Source organism: Aegilops tauschii, chromosome 2, assembly GCF_002575655.3.
Source record: "Aegilops tauschii subsp. strangulata cultivar AL8/78 chromosome 2, Aet v6.0, whole genome shotgun sequence".
Taxonomy (NCBI): domain Eukaryota; kingdom Viridiplantae; phylum Streptophyta; class Magnoliopsida; order Poales; family Poaceae; genus Aegilops; species Aegilops tauschii.
Genome location: NC_053036.3, coordinates 407,154,994 through 407,167,538, shown reverse-complemented (window position 1 = coordinate 407,167,538; position 12,545 = coordinate 407,154,994). Strand labels below are relative to the sequence as shown.

Below are 12,545 nucleotides of genomic sequence, written 5' to 3'. Positions count from 1 at the left end.
ATGAACGAGCGCGGCAACGCGCGCCTTCATGTTCTAGTAGCATGTAAACGTGGAGCCTCACTGCACCGCTCCGTGAACTTTGAGCCGACCCAATGCGTGGTCGGGGTGCCTTATTTTATTTTTTATTTTTGTCATTTTTTTCCTTCTATGTTTTTCACGGCGCTTTTGCTTGGGCCATGTCAGTGCCAATTGGTCGGGCGTGGGCCATGATGGAAACGCCATGAGCTTGCATGCAGAACCCAAAGGCGTAGGTGTGTGGCCTTACCAGAAAAGGGTCAAATGGTGAACAAAGTTTGAAATAGAGGTAAATACACCAAGAGTCATATAACTTGCACGCGACGGTCAGTTTGATGCACAAACTTGCAAAATACGTGTTTTTAATGATCAAACTTGCACACTCGTTCATATACGGTCATTCCTATCGTATTCGGCCGTATCTGATGCACGCGTGGCGTGCCAACGTTGTAGGGGCCTGCTGTCAGTGGCTGTGGGGTCGTGTACTGGGTGCGCATTGGATTTTTTTGCAGAAAACACCCTTGCATTTTTTTATTTGCATATAAGCCCCGCAAATAAAATAAAAATGCTAATCAGAGACTGGTGAGCAGTGGATATCTTTTAGAAACAACCTTGCATTTTATTTATTTATGTAACAAGCCACTAAAATTTTAAAAATGCTATGTAACAAGTCACTTAAATAAAATAAAAAAATACTAGCGCTGGCAAGGTTTGAACCCACGATCTATATATTTCTATGTGCAGTATGGATAGCCACCAGACCAAACGATGGTTGAGATCTGCTACGCACAACTATATATCCCTTGAAAGCGAACCGTACAAATTAAGTTTGAAAGTTTAACGAAAAAACATAGGCCACGGTTCGAACCTGTGAACTCATGATCGCTCCCCGGTGCGCGCGGGTTAACCATCCTCATCATAAGGACAAATGATGATATTGAAGGATAAACAACATTTATCTTGTCAGTTCTTCATGTGTCTACCCAAAATAAAATTTATGAATTTATTTTCTAAAGGTTTTTCTTTGAGATAGTGAACCTTCCCTCAAGATGTAGCCTAACATGTAATATTACAAGATTGTCATTTTCCAAATACATGATAAATATTTTTGTATACATCAACAACATTTTTATCATAATTAATATTCTTTGAAAAAATATTACATGTTTAGCATTTTTCAAATACATCATACACATTATCCGTTTCAGGTATACATCTAAAAGAAATTATATGTGCTTAATACTTTTTACACACATGAGTAACATTTTTTTCAAATACAAGTTTTTGAAACTTTTTTTCATATAAGTGTTAAAAAGTTGGATGGTATGAAACATTTTTTAAACTGTGTGAACATTTATTTACATTGCATTAACATTTTTAAAAGTGTCATGCGCATTTTCTTTGAGATGAGTGAACATTTTTACAATGCAAGGTATGTTCTTTTTAATTACAAAAATATGTTTTACAATGTTTAAACATTTTTTCAAATGTCACGTACCTTTTTTTGTAACACATAAATATTTTTTAAATGCCACAAACACAAGAATATAAGTTGCTTTCTTACGTAGAACAAGAAGAAATAACATCATGAAAAATGTATATCCCTTCCAGACATGTTGTGTTGTTGTATCCTGGTGTTAATCTTAGTTAACGTTGACCTTGAGGTCAGATGTTTGAGTCACGGTGCTCCCTAGTTTTCGGTAATATTTTTAGAATTTATTGTTTGGTCTGTGCCTATATGGTATAGAGATTAGTCGTGCAATGCCAACATGAACTATAGGTGCAGGTCGTGGGTTTGAAACCCCACTCTCTTTTTTTGCATTTTATTTTAGGGGCTTAATATGTAAATAAAACACAAAGGGTTTTTCTACAAATCTACCATTTGACAGCGGCTGACAACGGGCCCAGGCCACGCTGGCATGCCATGTAGGCCACAGACATGCCCGCATACGTGAAATGTGACCGTATATGAACGCCCGTGCAAGTTTGATGTTCAGAAACACATATTTTGCAAGTTTGTGCGCCAAACTGACTGTCACGTGCAAGTTCTATGACTCCCGGTGTATTTACCTTTTTTTTCAAAAAAAAGTGGTCAAATTTGTCATTTTAGGGCCTGATTGGATTGTCGTTTTGCACACTTTTACACCTGTAAAAGACACATACCTCAATCGATCGTTTTCATTTCCGGTTGGAAATCACACATGGCTGGTGAAATACACTTGTAAAAGTAATACGGGTTTATAAATTTACCCCTATTCCAAGCGGGACCTTAGCCCGAAAGCAACGGTTGGGACCTAGCAAGCTCAGACTCCAGAGATGACATAGGTGATGGCCATCACCTCGCGATGCAAGTGCGGCACTGGGCAACACGACGAAGAAGACCGAGCGGTAGCGACTAGCGACCAGCGGCGTGCCATGCGCAAACGCAGTCCGTGCTCGTGGAAGGTTCTCCTGCAACTGGCGCGGCCACGTTCAGTGCAACGGTAAAAGAACCACACCTTTACGAGGAGTAAACATTACGCATGCACAAATGGAGCACCGAGATAGATAGCCCTGCTACTACTTGGCAGCAGCACGTTACTACTGGACAAAATGAAAGTAGAAATCTGTTGTCTGAACGAAGGAGTGACAGTGAGACGATGCTGCCACTTAATTCCTTTGTGGTACAGTAACTAACAATGATGAGCCGATGGCCATGAAGCTCCGTCAAGTGATCTCCATAGACACCGAGCAAGCTGGCTGTGGCTGCCTACTCCATGGGTGGTTGGCGAAGCGACAGAGCACCACACGCGAACACTCCACCAGCTTGCTCCTCTAGCCGCTTGCCGAAAAAGGAAACAGGAAAAGAAACCGACGGAAAAGCAGAGGGGCGAGCTTGCTAAAGCTGTTGACCGCTGCTTGATTGAATGATTGGCACGGTGGCCGGCCAGCCACATGACGGCCACTACACCAGCCCGTTCTAGCTTTGCTTCTTTAGCTTCCCCTGTCTCCTCTTTAATTAGCCAGAAGTCGGATTAGGGGGAGTGCTAATCAAGATTTTGGGGATTTCAAACACGTGTCACTACATATGCTCCCAAGCTCAACCTCTGAAGCAGAGGCTAGCAGTGCTCTGCACAGCTGGAAGTGAAACAACAACAACTCATTCCAAGGGAAGTGATGAATATGATCTAGAGTTCTACTCCTAGATTCCAAGGGAAGTGAAGATTAGTATGATCTAGACCTCTAGATTCATCCGAGGACAGCGTGTGCTGGCTGCTGTAATTATGGCATAAGTAGAGAGTAGGTTTCACGTAATGGCGACCAGGGACGATCATTGACGCCTACAATTTTATAAGCGGCTAATCACGTTTACGATTTGACAAGTGAGCTGATCCTGATTAAGAATGCCGTGGCTAAAGAGAAAGCAGTGTGTTGGAGATGCCAAGTTGCTGCTGGTTAGGGGACAGCATCATCCTGCTACATCCTAAAGCTTAAGCTATGGAGCTTAATCAGCTTCTCTACTTACCCTCCTCCTTTTCCGAGGCTTAAAAAAATGCTTAATCACAAAACCAAAAGGCGGCGCCTTTGATCGCTTTACAACCGCGCACGGTCCTCTTGTAGTTGCAGTGCCCATGCATCTTACTACTTACTACTACTACCCTTACCCGTGGGCTCAATTGCGCATTGTCCTCTTGCAGTTGCACGACAAGACAACGTAGCAGAGCAGAGCGCGGCGGCGATGCACTTCTTCTCGGGCCGGAGCAAGCTGCGGCAGAAGAGCGGCGGCGGCAAGAACCAGGCCGATGCCTCCACGGCGGCGAAGGCCAAGCACAAGGACGGCAGGTGCCGCGCTCTGTGCTGCGGCGCGTCGCGGCTCAGCGTGTCTTCGTCCGCGTCCTGTTCGTCCCTGGACGCGCCGGACACGACGCGCGGCCGCATGTCGGACATCGCCCACGGCATGGTCGAGGCGAGGCTGCAGTCCATGGGCGACGCCGCCTCCGTCGACGGCCGGTCGTCGGCGACGCGCCGCGGGACGGAGCCCGCCGACCAGCGCCGTCGCTGGCCGTGCGTCTGCTCCTGCGCCAGCGGCGGCGGCTGCTACGAGAGGGGCGCGCCCAGGCCCCGGGAGAGGAAGCCGTGCGTCGTGCTGGTGGCCGTGGACAGGAGGACCTACGAGCCCCGGGAGGAGTTCCGCCGGTCCATCGCCGAGGTGATCGCGGCGAAGCGGATGGCCGAGCCGGCGGAGCTGCGGGCGCTGCTCAACTGCTACGTGTCCGTGAACGCGCGCGAGCACCGCGCCGCCATCCTCGACGCCTTCCACGAGGTGTGCACCGGCCTGTTCGCTTGCAAGGGTTGAAGAGGCCTACTGTCGTCCATGTCCGCGTGTGCATCTGTCGTGCTCTCGCAGCCTCGCAACGGGGAAGTGTGATTGTATTAGCGTGATAAGTTAATTTTTGTTCAAACAGTGTTGCTCAGCACTGCTGTAATAATGTGCTCAAGCCTCAGGCATAGTGCGCCTATCTTGGGCAATTTACATTGTGTATATATTTCGCTGTTTGTTATGTTGATATCTGAACGTATCCCCAGTTCAGATGTGGATTTCACAATAAGTGATGCAAGGTCAACATTGAGTTATGCCGGCATACACATCCATGAATACACGACCTAGCATTAATAATTTACTAGTGGTTGGGGCGCCACTTAAAAGAAAGTTTTGCGCACGTTTCCATTTAAAAAAATACATAAAGTCCTCGCCTTCGTCTAAAAAAACTTCTCAAAAAAAAATCCTCATCTTCATCTAAAAAAAAGTAAAAAAAAAATTTACCACCACAGCCGACCAGTGAGTGCAACTTTGGATAACCCTCATTTAAAAAATACCAAAGGTCCTCCTCTCCATCGAAAAAAATACATTTAAAAAATAATCCACACCTTCATCTAAACAAAATTACAAAAAATTTCTCACCGCGGCCAACCAACTTGCGTCACATGGCATAGTTGGTTGGCCACCCTTCGCGCGTAGCTTAATAGGTTTAACTAGTGATTGGGGCACCACCTTGTGGCGCCCCTTGAGATGAAGCTGTGCGCACATTTCTATTGAAAAAATACATAGAGTCCTCGAGTCTTCGCCTCCATCGAAAAAACATATAAAAAAACCTCACCTTTATCTAAAAAAAAAGAATACCACAACAGCCTACCAGCGAGTGCCACTTTGCATAACCCTCCATTTAAAATATACCAGAGGTCCTCTTCTTCATCTAAAAAGAAATACATTTAAAAAATAATCCATATCTTCATCTAAAAAAATTTGTAAAAGATTTCTCACCGCGGCCAACCAGCTTGCGCCACGTAGCATAGCTGGTTGGCCGCCTTTCACACGTAGCTTAATGGTTTTAATTACAGGGCCAATAGTGTGTTGTACTCCCTCCGATCGAAAATATCTGACATGGTTTTAGTTTGAAACCATCACTTAATAATACTTTTTGAGCAAAACCATCACTTAATTGATGCCTGAAAACCTACTATTCATAAGCTAGTTTTGTATTCTTGAATTCTGAATGCCAACCTAGTTTTGTATTCTTGAATTCTGAATGCCAACCTAGTTTTGTATTCTTGAATTCTGAATGCCAACCTTACAAGAATTGTTTTCACCTTCTTTTAGAAAATTGCACAGCAATGTTTGTTTGGTGCAATACTATTACATGTGTATGCTTGTGTTCTTGCATTGTGGATCAACAACTGGTTACCTTTTTGAATAAAAAACAAATCCAACAATCATTAAGATTCATGTAACAAAAAACAATCAATTAAATCCTACAATCCAAACAAAATCTATTACTAATCATATAAACAGGAAAGAAACTTGATGAGAGTTTGACACGTATCACTTCCATGATATATTCGTGTTAAGGCGCACATTTTGAACAGGAAAAGGGGGAAATAATTAAGATAAGGAGGAGTATTGCTAAAAAGCCTTGATCATCAGGACACGACATGGTTTATTCCTTGCTTTTGTACTAGTTCCTGTTGCTGCGTGCTTAAAGGTGTCGGCCTCGTGAAGTTAATCTACTCTGCGGCCTTAAACACTAGTAGTTAAACGCAAGTTGCTGCAGTAACCCCCACTTGTGGGATCAAGCTATCTCTCACTTGGATTTTATGTCTTTGAAATATAGAGACAAAAGAGTCACTCATTCATTAACTAAGGAGAAGAAAACAAAGGTTCACAACAAAATTACACCGGGACTTCTCCCGACATAAGGGCATCTCCAACGCTGTGACCCGCAAATATCTCCGATATATGTCCGCTTTTATGTCCGGACGTGATCCGTGGACATGATGTAGGAATGAGTCATCCAATGCTAATCACAAAATATTCTGTTGGGAGGAGAAAAGGTAGGTGGGACTAGGGCTGGACCAAAAGCTCGTTGCTCGTGAAGCTCGATAGTTCGGCTCGTTAAGCTCGTGGCTCGCTTCTTAATGAACAAAGCCAATCATCGATTTTAGCTCGTTAAGCTTAATAAGCTTAACAAATAAGCTAACGAGTTTCATGCGTAGCTTGTTAAGCTCGTTAGTAAGAGCACAACACATATTTTCATCTTACATGACAACATTTTCGAAGCACCTCAGCTCATCTATTTAATCTAATCTACATAGGAGGCAACAAACTAGTGCATTTATTTTTGTAGTCACCATCTTCCTTCTTAAAAACCACATCTACACACTCAACCTGTAGAGCATAACACATTAGAATCTGTTAACGAGCGCTCGCGAGCCCTCACGAGTTTAACGAGCTTCAAACGAGCCGAGCCAAGCCGAGCAGAGTTTTCTGCTCGTTAATCTTAATGAGCTTAACGAGCTGAGCCTGAACGAGCACGAGCTTAACGAGCCAAGCAACTTGTTAATCCACCCCTAGTGGGGACCATGCATGTGGCGGATGAGGGGGGGGGGGCAGGGAGGATGCTGTCGTGGACTGAGGTTGAGGCTAGGGTTTGTGGGGGTTGTGCCCAATGGCCATCACCGCATGCCCATGCCAGCAGCGAGACCTGTGGCGCGCAAGGATAGGCTTCTTTGCACCCGTGAATGTTTCACCCAGCCAACGTGCACATGTGACGAGCCTACCGGTCATTGATCGAGGAAAACAACCACACAGTGTAAACGATCAATGAAAATCGAACAGACGAGATGACTAAAGAACAATTTCACCAAGATCCAAAGGCCAACGAAGCTCCAAATTGGGGGAGCCCCCTGGTGCGAAGTTGCCCGGGATCCTTATGGGTTAGAATTGCATGTTATTGGATGCTTGAATTCATGGACATAATGTGTATATGAATTATCAATTAATTATGTTATAGAGCATATAGACATGTGAGGGGTTTAACTTGATATGTAAATAACAGAACCCCTAATCATATTTTCTCATAAAGAAACCAATTGTAATTTCAGTTACACATTTATTATTTTCTACAATTAATTACAAAATAGTGACTAGGCTCGCAGGCCTAGTCCATCAACCCATGCATGTCGTCGGTGTTGCCGCGCATCGCCTCCGGTTATCGTCATCGCGCATGGAGTCAAGGAGTCGTAAGTGTGGAAGCTTGTAGTGCCAAAGCCGTGACTGTCTCGGTTCAAAGCCAAAAACTTCTGGCCGATGAGACGTGGCCGAGCTCGTAGCGCCACCAGCTTGTCAAGGAGACGCCATTGAAGTCGATGATGTCCTCACACCGAAGCTGAGGTTGTCCCACATGACATGACCAACGAGGTGGTCGCATCCCCTAGGTGTACTGGCTCACGACTCCAACACGTACGATTGCAATTGTGTTTATCACATTGACCTACAGTGGGGAGAGGGAGGGGCTGCAGGGAGAGGAAGTAGAGTAGGAGGAAGGGACGGGAGGGATGGGCTAGGGACAGCGACAAGAGGTTGGGTGTCTGTTCGATGGGGACGGTACACCAAGAATGGTAGGGACAGAATAGCATTGCGAGTTGAGGAAAAAAGATATTACGAGAAATGGGAGTAGCTAGGGTTTTGGGGGATGTTTTCAGTAGTTGGGTTTGGGCTTTCAAAAGTAGGTTGGACCTATGAAACCAGTAATGGGTTAAATAGCACACTCATCACTAGTGTGTAGATAACCATTGATGGGCTGGACCGCTAAAGATTAGGTCCGTTGCTGGTCAGATGTCACACCGACGGGCCAAATTTTGGCCTGTTAATATTTCTTTTTCTTGACTTCGTAAATCTTAAAATGATATGTCGGCCTAGTCTTTTGAATGTGCTTATAGAATAAGGTGTGCGTGCGTGCGTTCATAGGGGATGACTGTATGTTAAAAAAAGGCCTAGGTCTATCGTGTTAATACTTCTCACCCGTCAGTCAGTGAAGACCCATTAGCAAAGTGTTATGATGGCATAATGACTAGTGACTTATGTGTTAATTATCCCATGCTATAAAATGTGATTTATACTTTAAAAAACAGCGCAGGGCAGAATTGCAAATTGCATCTCTTTTGAGCATAACTTTGTTCCAGCATTTTATATGAGTCAGAAGTTCCGTACTTCCTCTGCTCCATAATATGAAAACGTTTTGCAAGCTAAAACAACTTGCAAAATGATCTTATGCCGTGGAGTAAATAGCATAAAACTACTACTTTACAGGCTATGGTTCCAAAAAACTACCGGTTTTTAATTTTTCTCAGATAACTACCAAACGAGGGGTCGGCTGTTTCAAAAAACCCAAAACGCTGAGTGCTTATCAGTTGATCGTGATTATGACAGGTGGGACCCGCACCTAAACGAAGCTCTAGTTTGACCGTTAGTTTGACCGTTAACTGACATGTGGGGCCCACATGTCAGCTTCTCTTTTCTTCTTCTCTTTCCTTCTCTCCTCTTCCTCCTGTACTCTCTCTCTCTGTCTTATCTTCAACCAGACCGGCGACCATGTCCCCTTCCCTCGCAAGCCCACTCCGCCGGCGACCCTTTCCCCTCCCCTGTCACGCCCACCCCGCCGGCGACCCGCTCACTCCCCTCGTGCGCCCACCTCATGCGACCCGCTCCCTCCCCTCAGGTCGCCACACCGCCGCGCGCCATGGGGAGCTGCCTGGGGCGCCGCCAGCCATGGGTCTCCGCTCAGGTCCCGTGCTGCCGCCCGCCATGGGGAGCACCTGGGGGTTGCCGCAGGCGAGGCAGAGCGTGGCGGCGACCACACGCGCGGGGCGGCGACCACAGGCGAGGGGCGGCGTGGCGGCGGCCACAGGCAAGGGGCGGCGTGGATCCGGTCACTATGGGCGTGGCTCGCCGGCTGCAGGCGATGCACGGCTCGGCCCGGAGGAGGTGGCATCGAGGCCATGGCGGGTGCGCCGGAGGACCTGATTGCTTTTTTTGAAAACTTCCAGGGACCTGATTGCTTTTTTAGAAAATTTCCATGGACCCGATTGCTTTTTTAGACACTGGCATGTGGCCCCCACATGTAAGTTAACGGTCAACCAAACGGTGCGTTTAGTGGCGGGCCCGACCTGTCATAAACATGTTTAATTTTTTAACAAAGAGGATTTGGGGTTTTTTGAAACAGCCAACCCCTGACTTGGTAGTTACCAGCGAAAAAAATAAATTCGGTAGTTTTTTGGAACCCTAGCCTGTAAAGTAGTAGTTTTATGCTATTTACTCTATGCCGTGGGATGGAGGGAGTAGTAATTTGTTCTGTAGCACAATCGGCAGGCATAGCAGTCATCTGGCAGCAGACTAGCACACACCCTTTGTCTTCCCGGAAACAAGCGACACGCTCCTGTGGCCGGACACCGCCTCCCTCTTGACGACCCTGACGGACGCCTCCTCTTCGGCGCTCCTGGCCGGGCCGAGCTCGATGGTGAGCCTCATCTTGGGCACGGGGCCCTTGGCCGCCAGGTCCAGCTCGCTCAGCGCCATGCGCACGTGCGACAAGAACCTCTCGGCGAGCGGCCGGCCGAAGTCCTCCCGGACGACCACACGGAGCACCGTCATGTGCTCCAGGTTCGCCGGCATCGTGTACGCCGGCACGATCCACCCGAACCGGCGCAGGTTCGCCGACAGCTTGAACGCCAGCGAGCCGTCCCTGATGCCCCTGAAGGTGAAGGCCACCAGCGGCACGCCGTCTTCCTTGGAGATGACGTCGAAACGCCCCGTGCGCAGGAGCCCCTCCCGGAGCGTCCTGGCGCTCTCCATGCAGTTCTCCATCACATTCTTGTACCCCTGCGGCGATACGAAATAGTATATGACTGCTATTCTGTGCTCTGTAAATAAATTTGTTAAACTGATGATTGGTTTCTTCATGAATTTTGTACCTCGAAACCTAGCCGAAGAAACTGGTAATATTGCGCGATGATTTGACTGGACCCTGCACAAGATCAAACATGTGAAACAATTCAAGAACTTGAAGTCGAATGACAAAATCAAATCAGGGATTCTGTCTGTTGATCGGTTAATTCTGGGATAAAATGTTCGTGCCTTTGGAGAAGTTGAGCGTGAAGGTTGGCTGGTCGGCGCCGAGGTAGTTGATGTGGAAGATGAGCTCGTCGGGCAGGTCCTCCTTGTTGCGCCATATCACCCACCCGACGCCGGGGTAGACGAGGCCGTACTTGTGCCCGCTGACATTGATGCTCTTCACAAGCGGCAGCCGGAAGTCCCACTCCAGCTCCGGGTACAGGAACGGCGCGATGAACCCGCCGCTCGCCGCGTCCACGTGGATCGGGGTGTCCCACCTGCCAGCCAGAAGAGATGCCAGCCGCGTCATAATCATAACACAGGGACGGATGAAATTTCCGATGCACGGATTTGAAGAACTGCTGGAGGATCCGAGCAAGCAGACCTTGTTCGCTTGTTCTTGGCGGCGAGGAGGTCGTTGAGGCGCTTGACGTCCTCGAACTCGCCGGTGAGGGTGGAGCCGAGGATGGCGGCGACGCAGATGGTGTTCTCGTCGACCATCTCCACGGCCTTGTCGGGGTCCATCACGTAGCACCCTTCGCTCAGCTTCACCTCCTTGAGCTCCACCTCGAAGTAGCGCGCGAACTTCTCCCAGCACACCTGCATCGCAGAGCAGACACAGGTTATTTCTGTTCCATTTGTGATGAAGCAGGTAATGTACGTACGCGCGTTATCTATCGTGTTACCTGAACATTTGCTCCCGTGACAATGTTGGGCCTGTCGTATGGCTTCCCCTCCGCCTTCCGCCGGTTCTGCCAGCGCCGCTTGAACGCCAGACCGGCGAGCATTATTGCCTCAGAGGACCCGACCGTGCCGACCCCGACCGCTGTCTCGCCGGCGCCCACCGGCGCGTTGAACAGCCGCGCTATGATGTTCACGCACCGGTTCTGCGCACAGGCAGCGTTTTTTATCAATCCGAACCGGACACGTACGAAGGGTCAGACGGAAAGGAAACACATATCGGAATGCCACTAGCTAGCTTGCCTGGAGCTCGGTGGTGACGGGGTACTCGTCCATGTCGGCGTAGTTCTTGTTCATGCCCTCGAGGATGAGCCGGTCGCACTCGGGCTCCATCCAGGTGGTGACGAAGGACGCCAGGTTCAGCCGCGGGCTGCCGTCCAGCAGCAGCTCGTCGTGGATGATCTGGTACGCCGCGTCCTTGGAGATCGACTTCTCCCCGAGCTCGTAGCTCGGGACCGGCTCCTGCACGTACCTCGACGCGAACACGGCGGCCGACGCGGCCGCCTCGTCGCTCTGAACGTGCGTCAGAACCATGCCTGAAGCTCCGTGTCAGGCGAGTCCTTTCTTATTTCCCTCTCAACACATTTCTGTTCCATTAGGCAACACGAACCATATATATACAGGAGGGTTAACCTGGAATGTTGGTTTCTTGTGCTTTGCTTGCCACATGTTAGTTTTTGCTGCCCGGCGACTCTGCTTCGCCCCAAAGTTGAGTCCTTGCTTCCGTGTTGCTGCAATGCTGCTGCTTTACTTGATCTCAGTTGCTTCGATTCTTTTTCTGGGACCTCTGTTGCTTCCCACTGCTGCTCAAGTATTCCTTAATTGCTCCTGCGTAGCAGGTTTGTAACTATTCGATTGTTATTCAAAGATGACCGAGAATATATGGACTGCCATTTGTTCGATCCTGGTGTAGGGCTTTGTCACGATTCATCACCATGTTCGGGTTAGGCCAGGAGAATGGGACGTGGAGTTCAAATGCACCGTGTGAATACTAAAACAAAAACCGCTCAAAAACAAACAAACAAAAGGAGTAATTTAAAAAAAATCCATTTTTTTGGCAAAAAACATTGTTGAATGTTCTACATACATGCAAATTTTCATGGAAAAAAACATTTCTAATGCTCTGAGCGAAAAAAACATAACCGATGCCTCAAAAACTTATTTTTGAAAGCATTTTGCAGTGTTTATTTTGTTATTTTTTCCAGACCTCCCCGAATGTGATTTCATCGGAAAACTACACAATGTTTGTTGTAAAAAAAACTTAGGATTTTTGAATTGCTTTTCTATTTTTTTATTTTATTGTTCATAAAGGAGTATTCGAGCTTAGAATTAGAAATGCATTTTTGCGGAGAATCGGCTAATT

The 12,545-nt window shown here is 47.4% G+C and overlaps 2 protein-coding genes across 3 annotated transcripts; one reads left to right on the top strand and one right to left on the bottom strand.

The window, feature by feature from the left end:
• The first annotated feature begins 3,454 nt into the window (after window positions 1–3,454).
• Window positions 3,455–4,713, top strand: LOC109743998 (uncharacterized). Its single transcript, XM_040401024.3, has one exon. It carries the CDS (start codon window positions 3,734–3,736, stop codon window positions 4,349–4,351), a length of 618 nt encoding a protein of 205 aa, XP_040256958.1. The 5' UTR covers window positions 3,455–3,733; the 3' UTR covers window positions 4,352–4,713.
• A 3,765-nt stretch (window positions 4,714–8,478) lies between these two features.
• On the bottom strand, window positions 8,479–11,786 carry LOC109743840 (glutamate decarboxylase 2). Of its 2 annotated transcripts, XR_012202884.1 has the most exons (7): window positions 11,426–11,785; window positions 11,128–11,328; window positions 10,827–11,041; window positions 10,466–10,719; window positions 10,303–10,355; window positions 9,648–10,210; window positions 8,479–8,599 (listed from the first exon to the last, which is right to left on the bottom strand). XR_012202884.1 is itself a non-coding variant. In XM_020302922.4 (6 exons), exons 1-6 carry the CDS (start codon window positions 11,714–11,716, stop codon window positions 9,725–9,727), a joined length of 1,500 nt encoding a protein of 499 aa, XP_020158511.1. In that variant the 5' UTR covers window positions 11,717–11,786; the 3' UTR covers window positions 9,461–9,724. The 2 variants fall into 2 exon arrangements, 1 of the variants encoding a protein (XP_020158511.1); XM_020302922.4 differs by lacking the exon at window positions 8,479–8,599 and having other exon boundaries at window positions 9,461–10,210; window positions 11,426–11,786.
• Window positions 11,787–12,545: the final 759 nt, after the last annotated feature.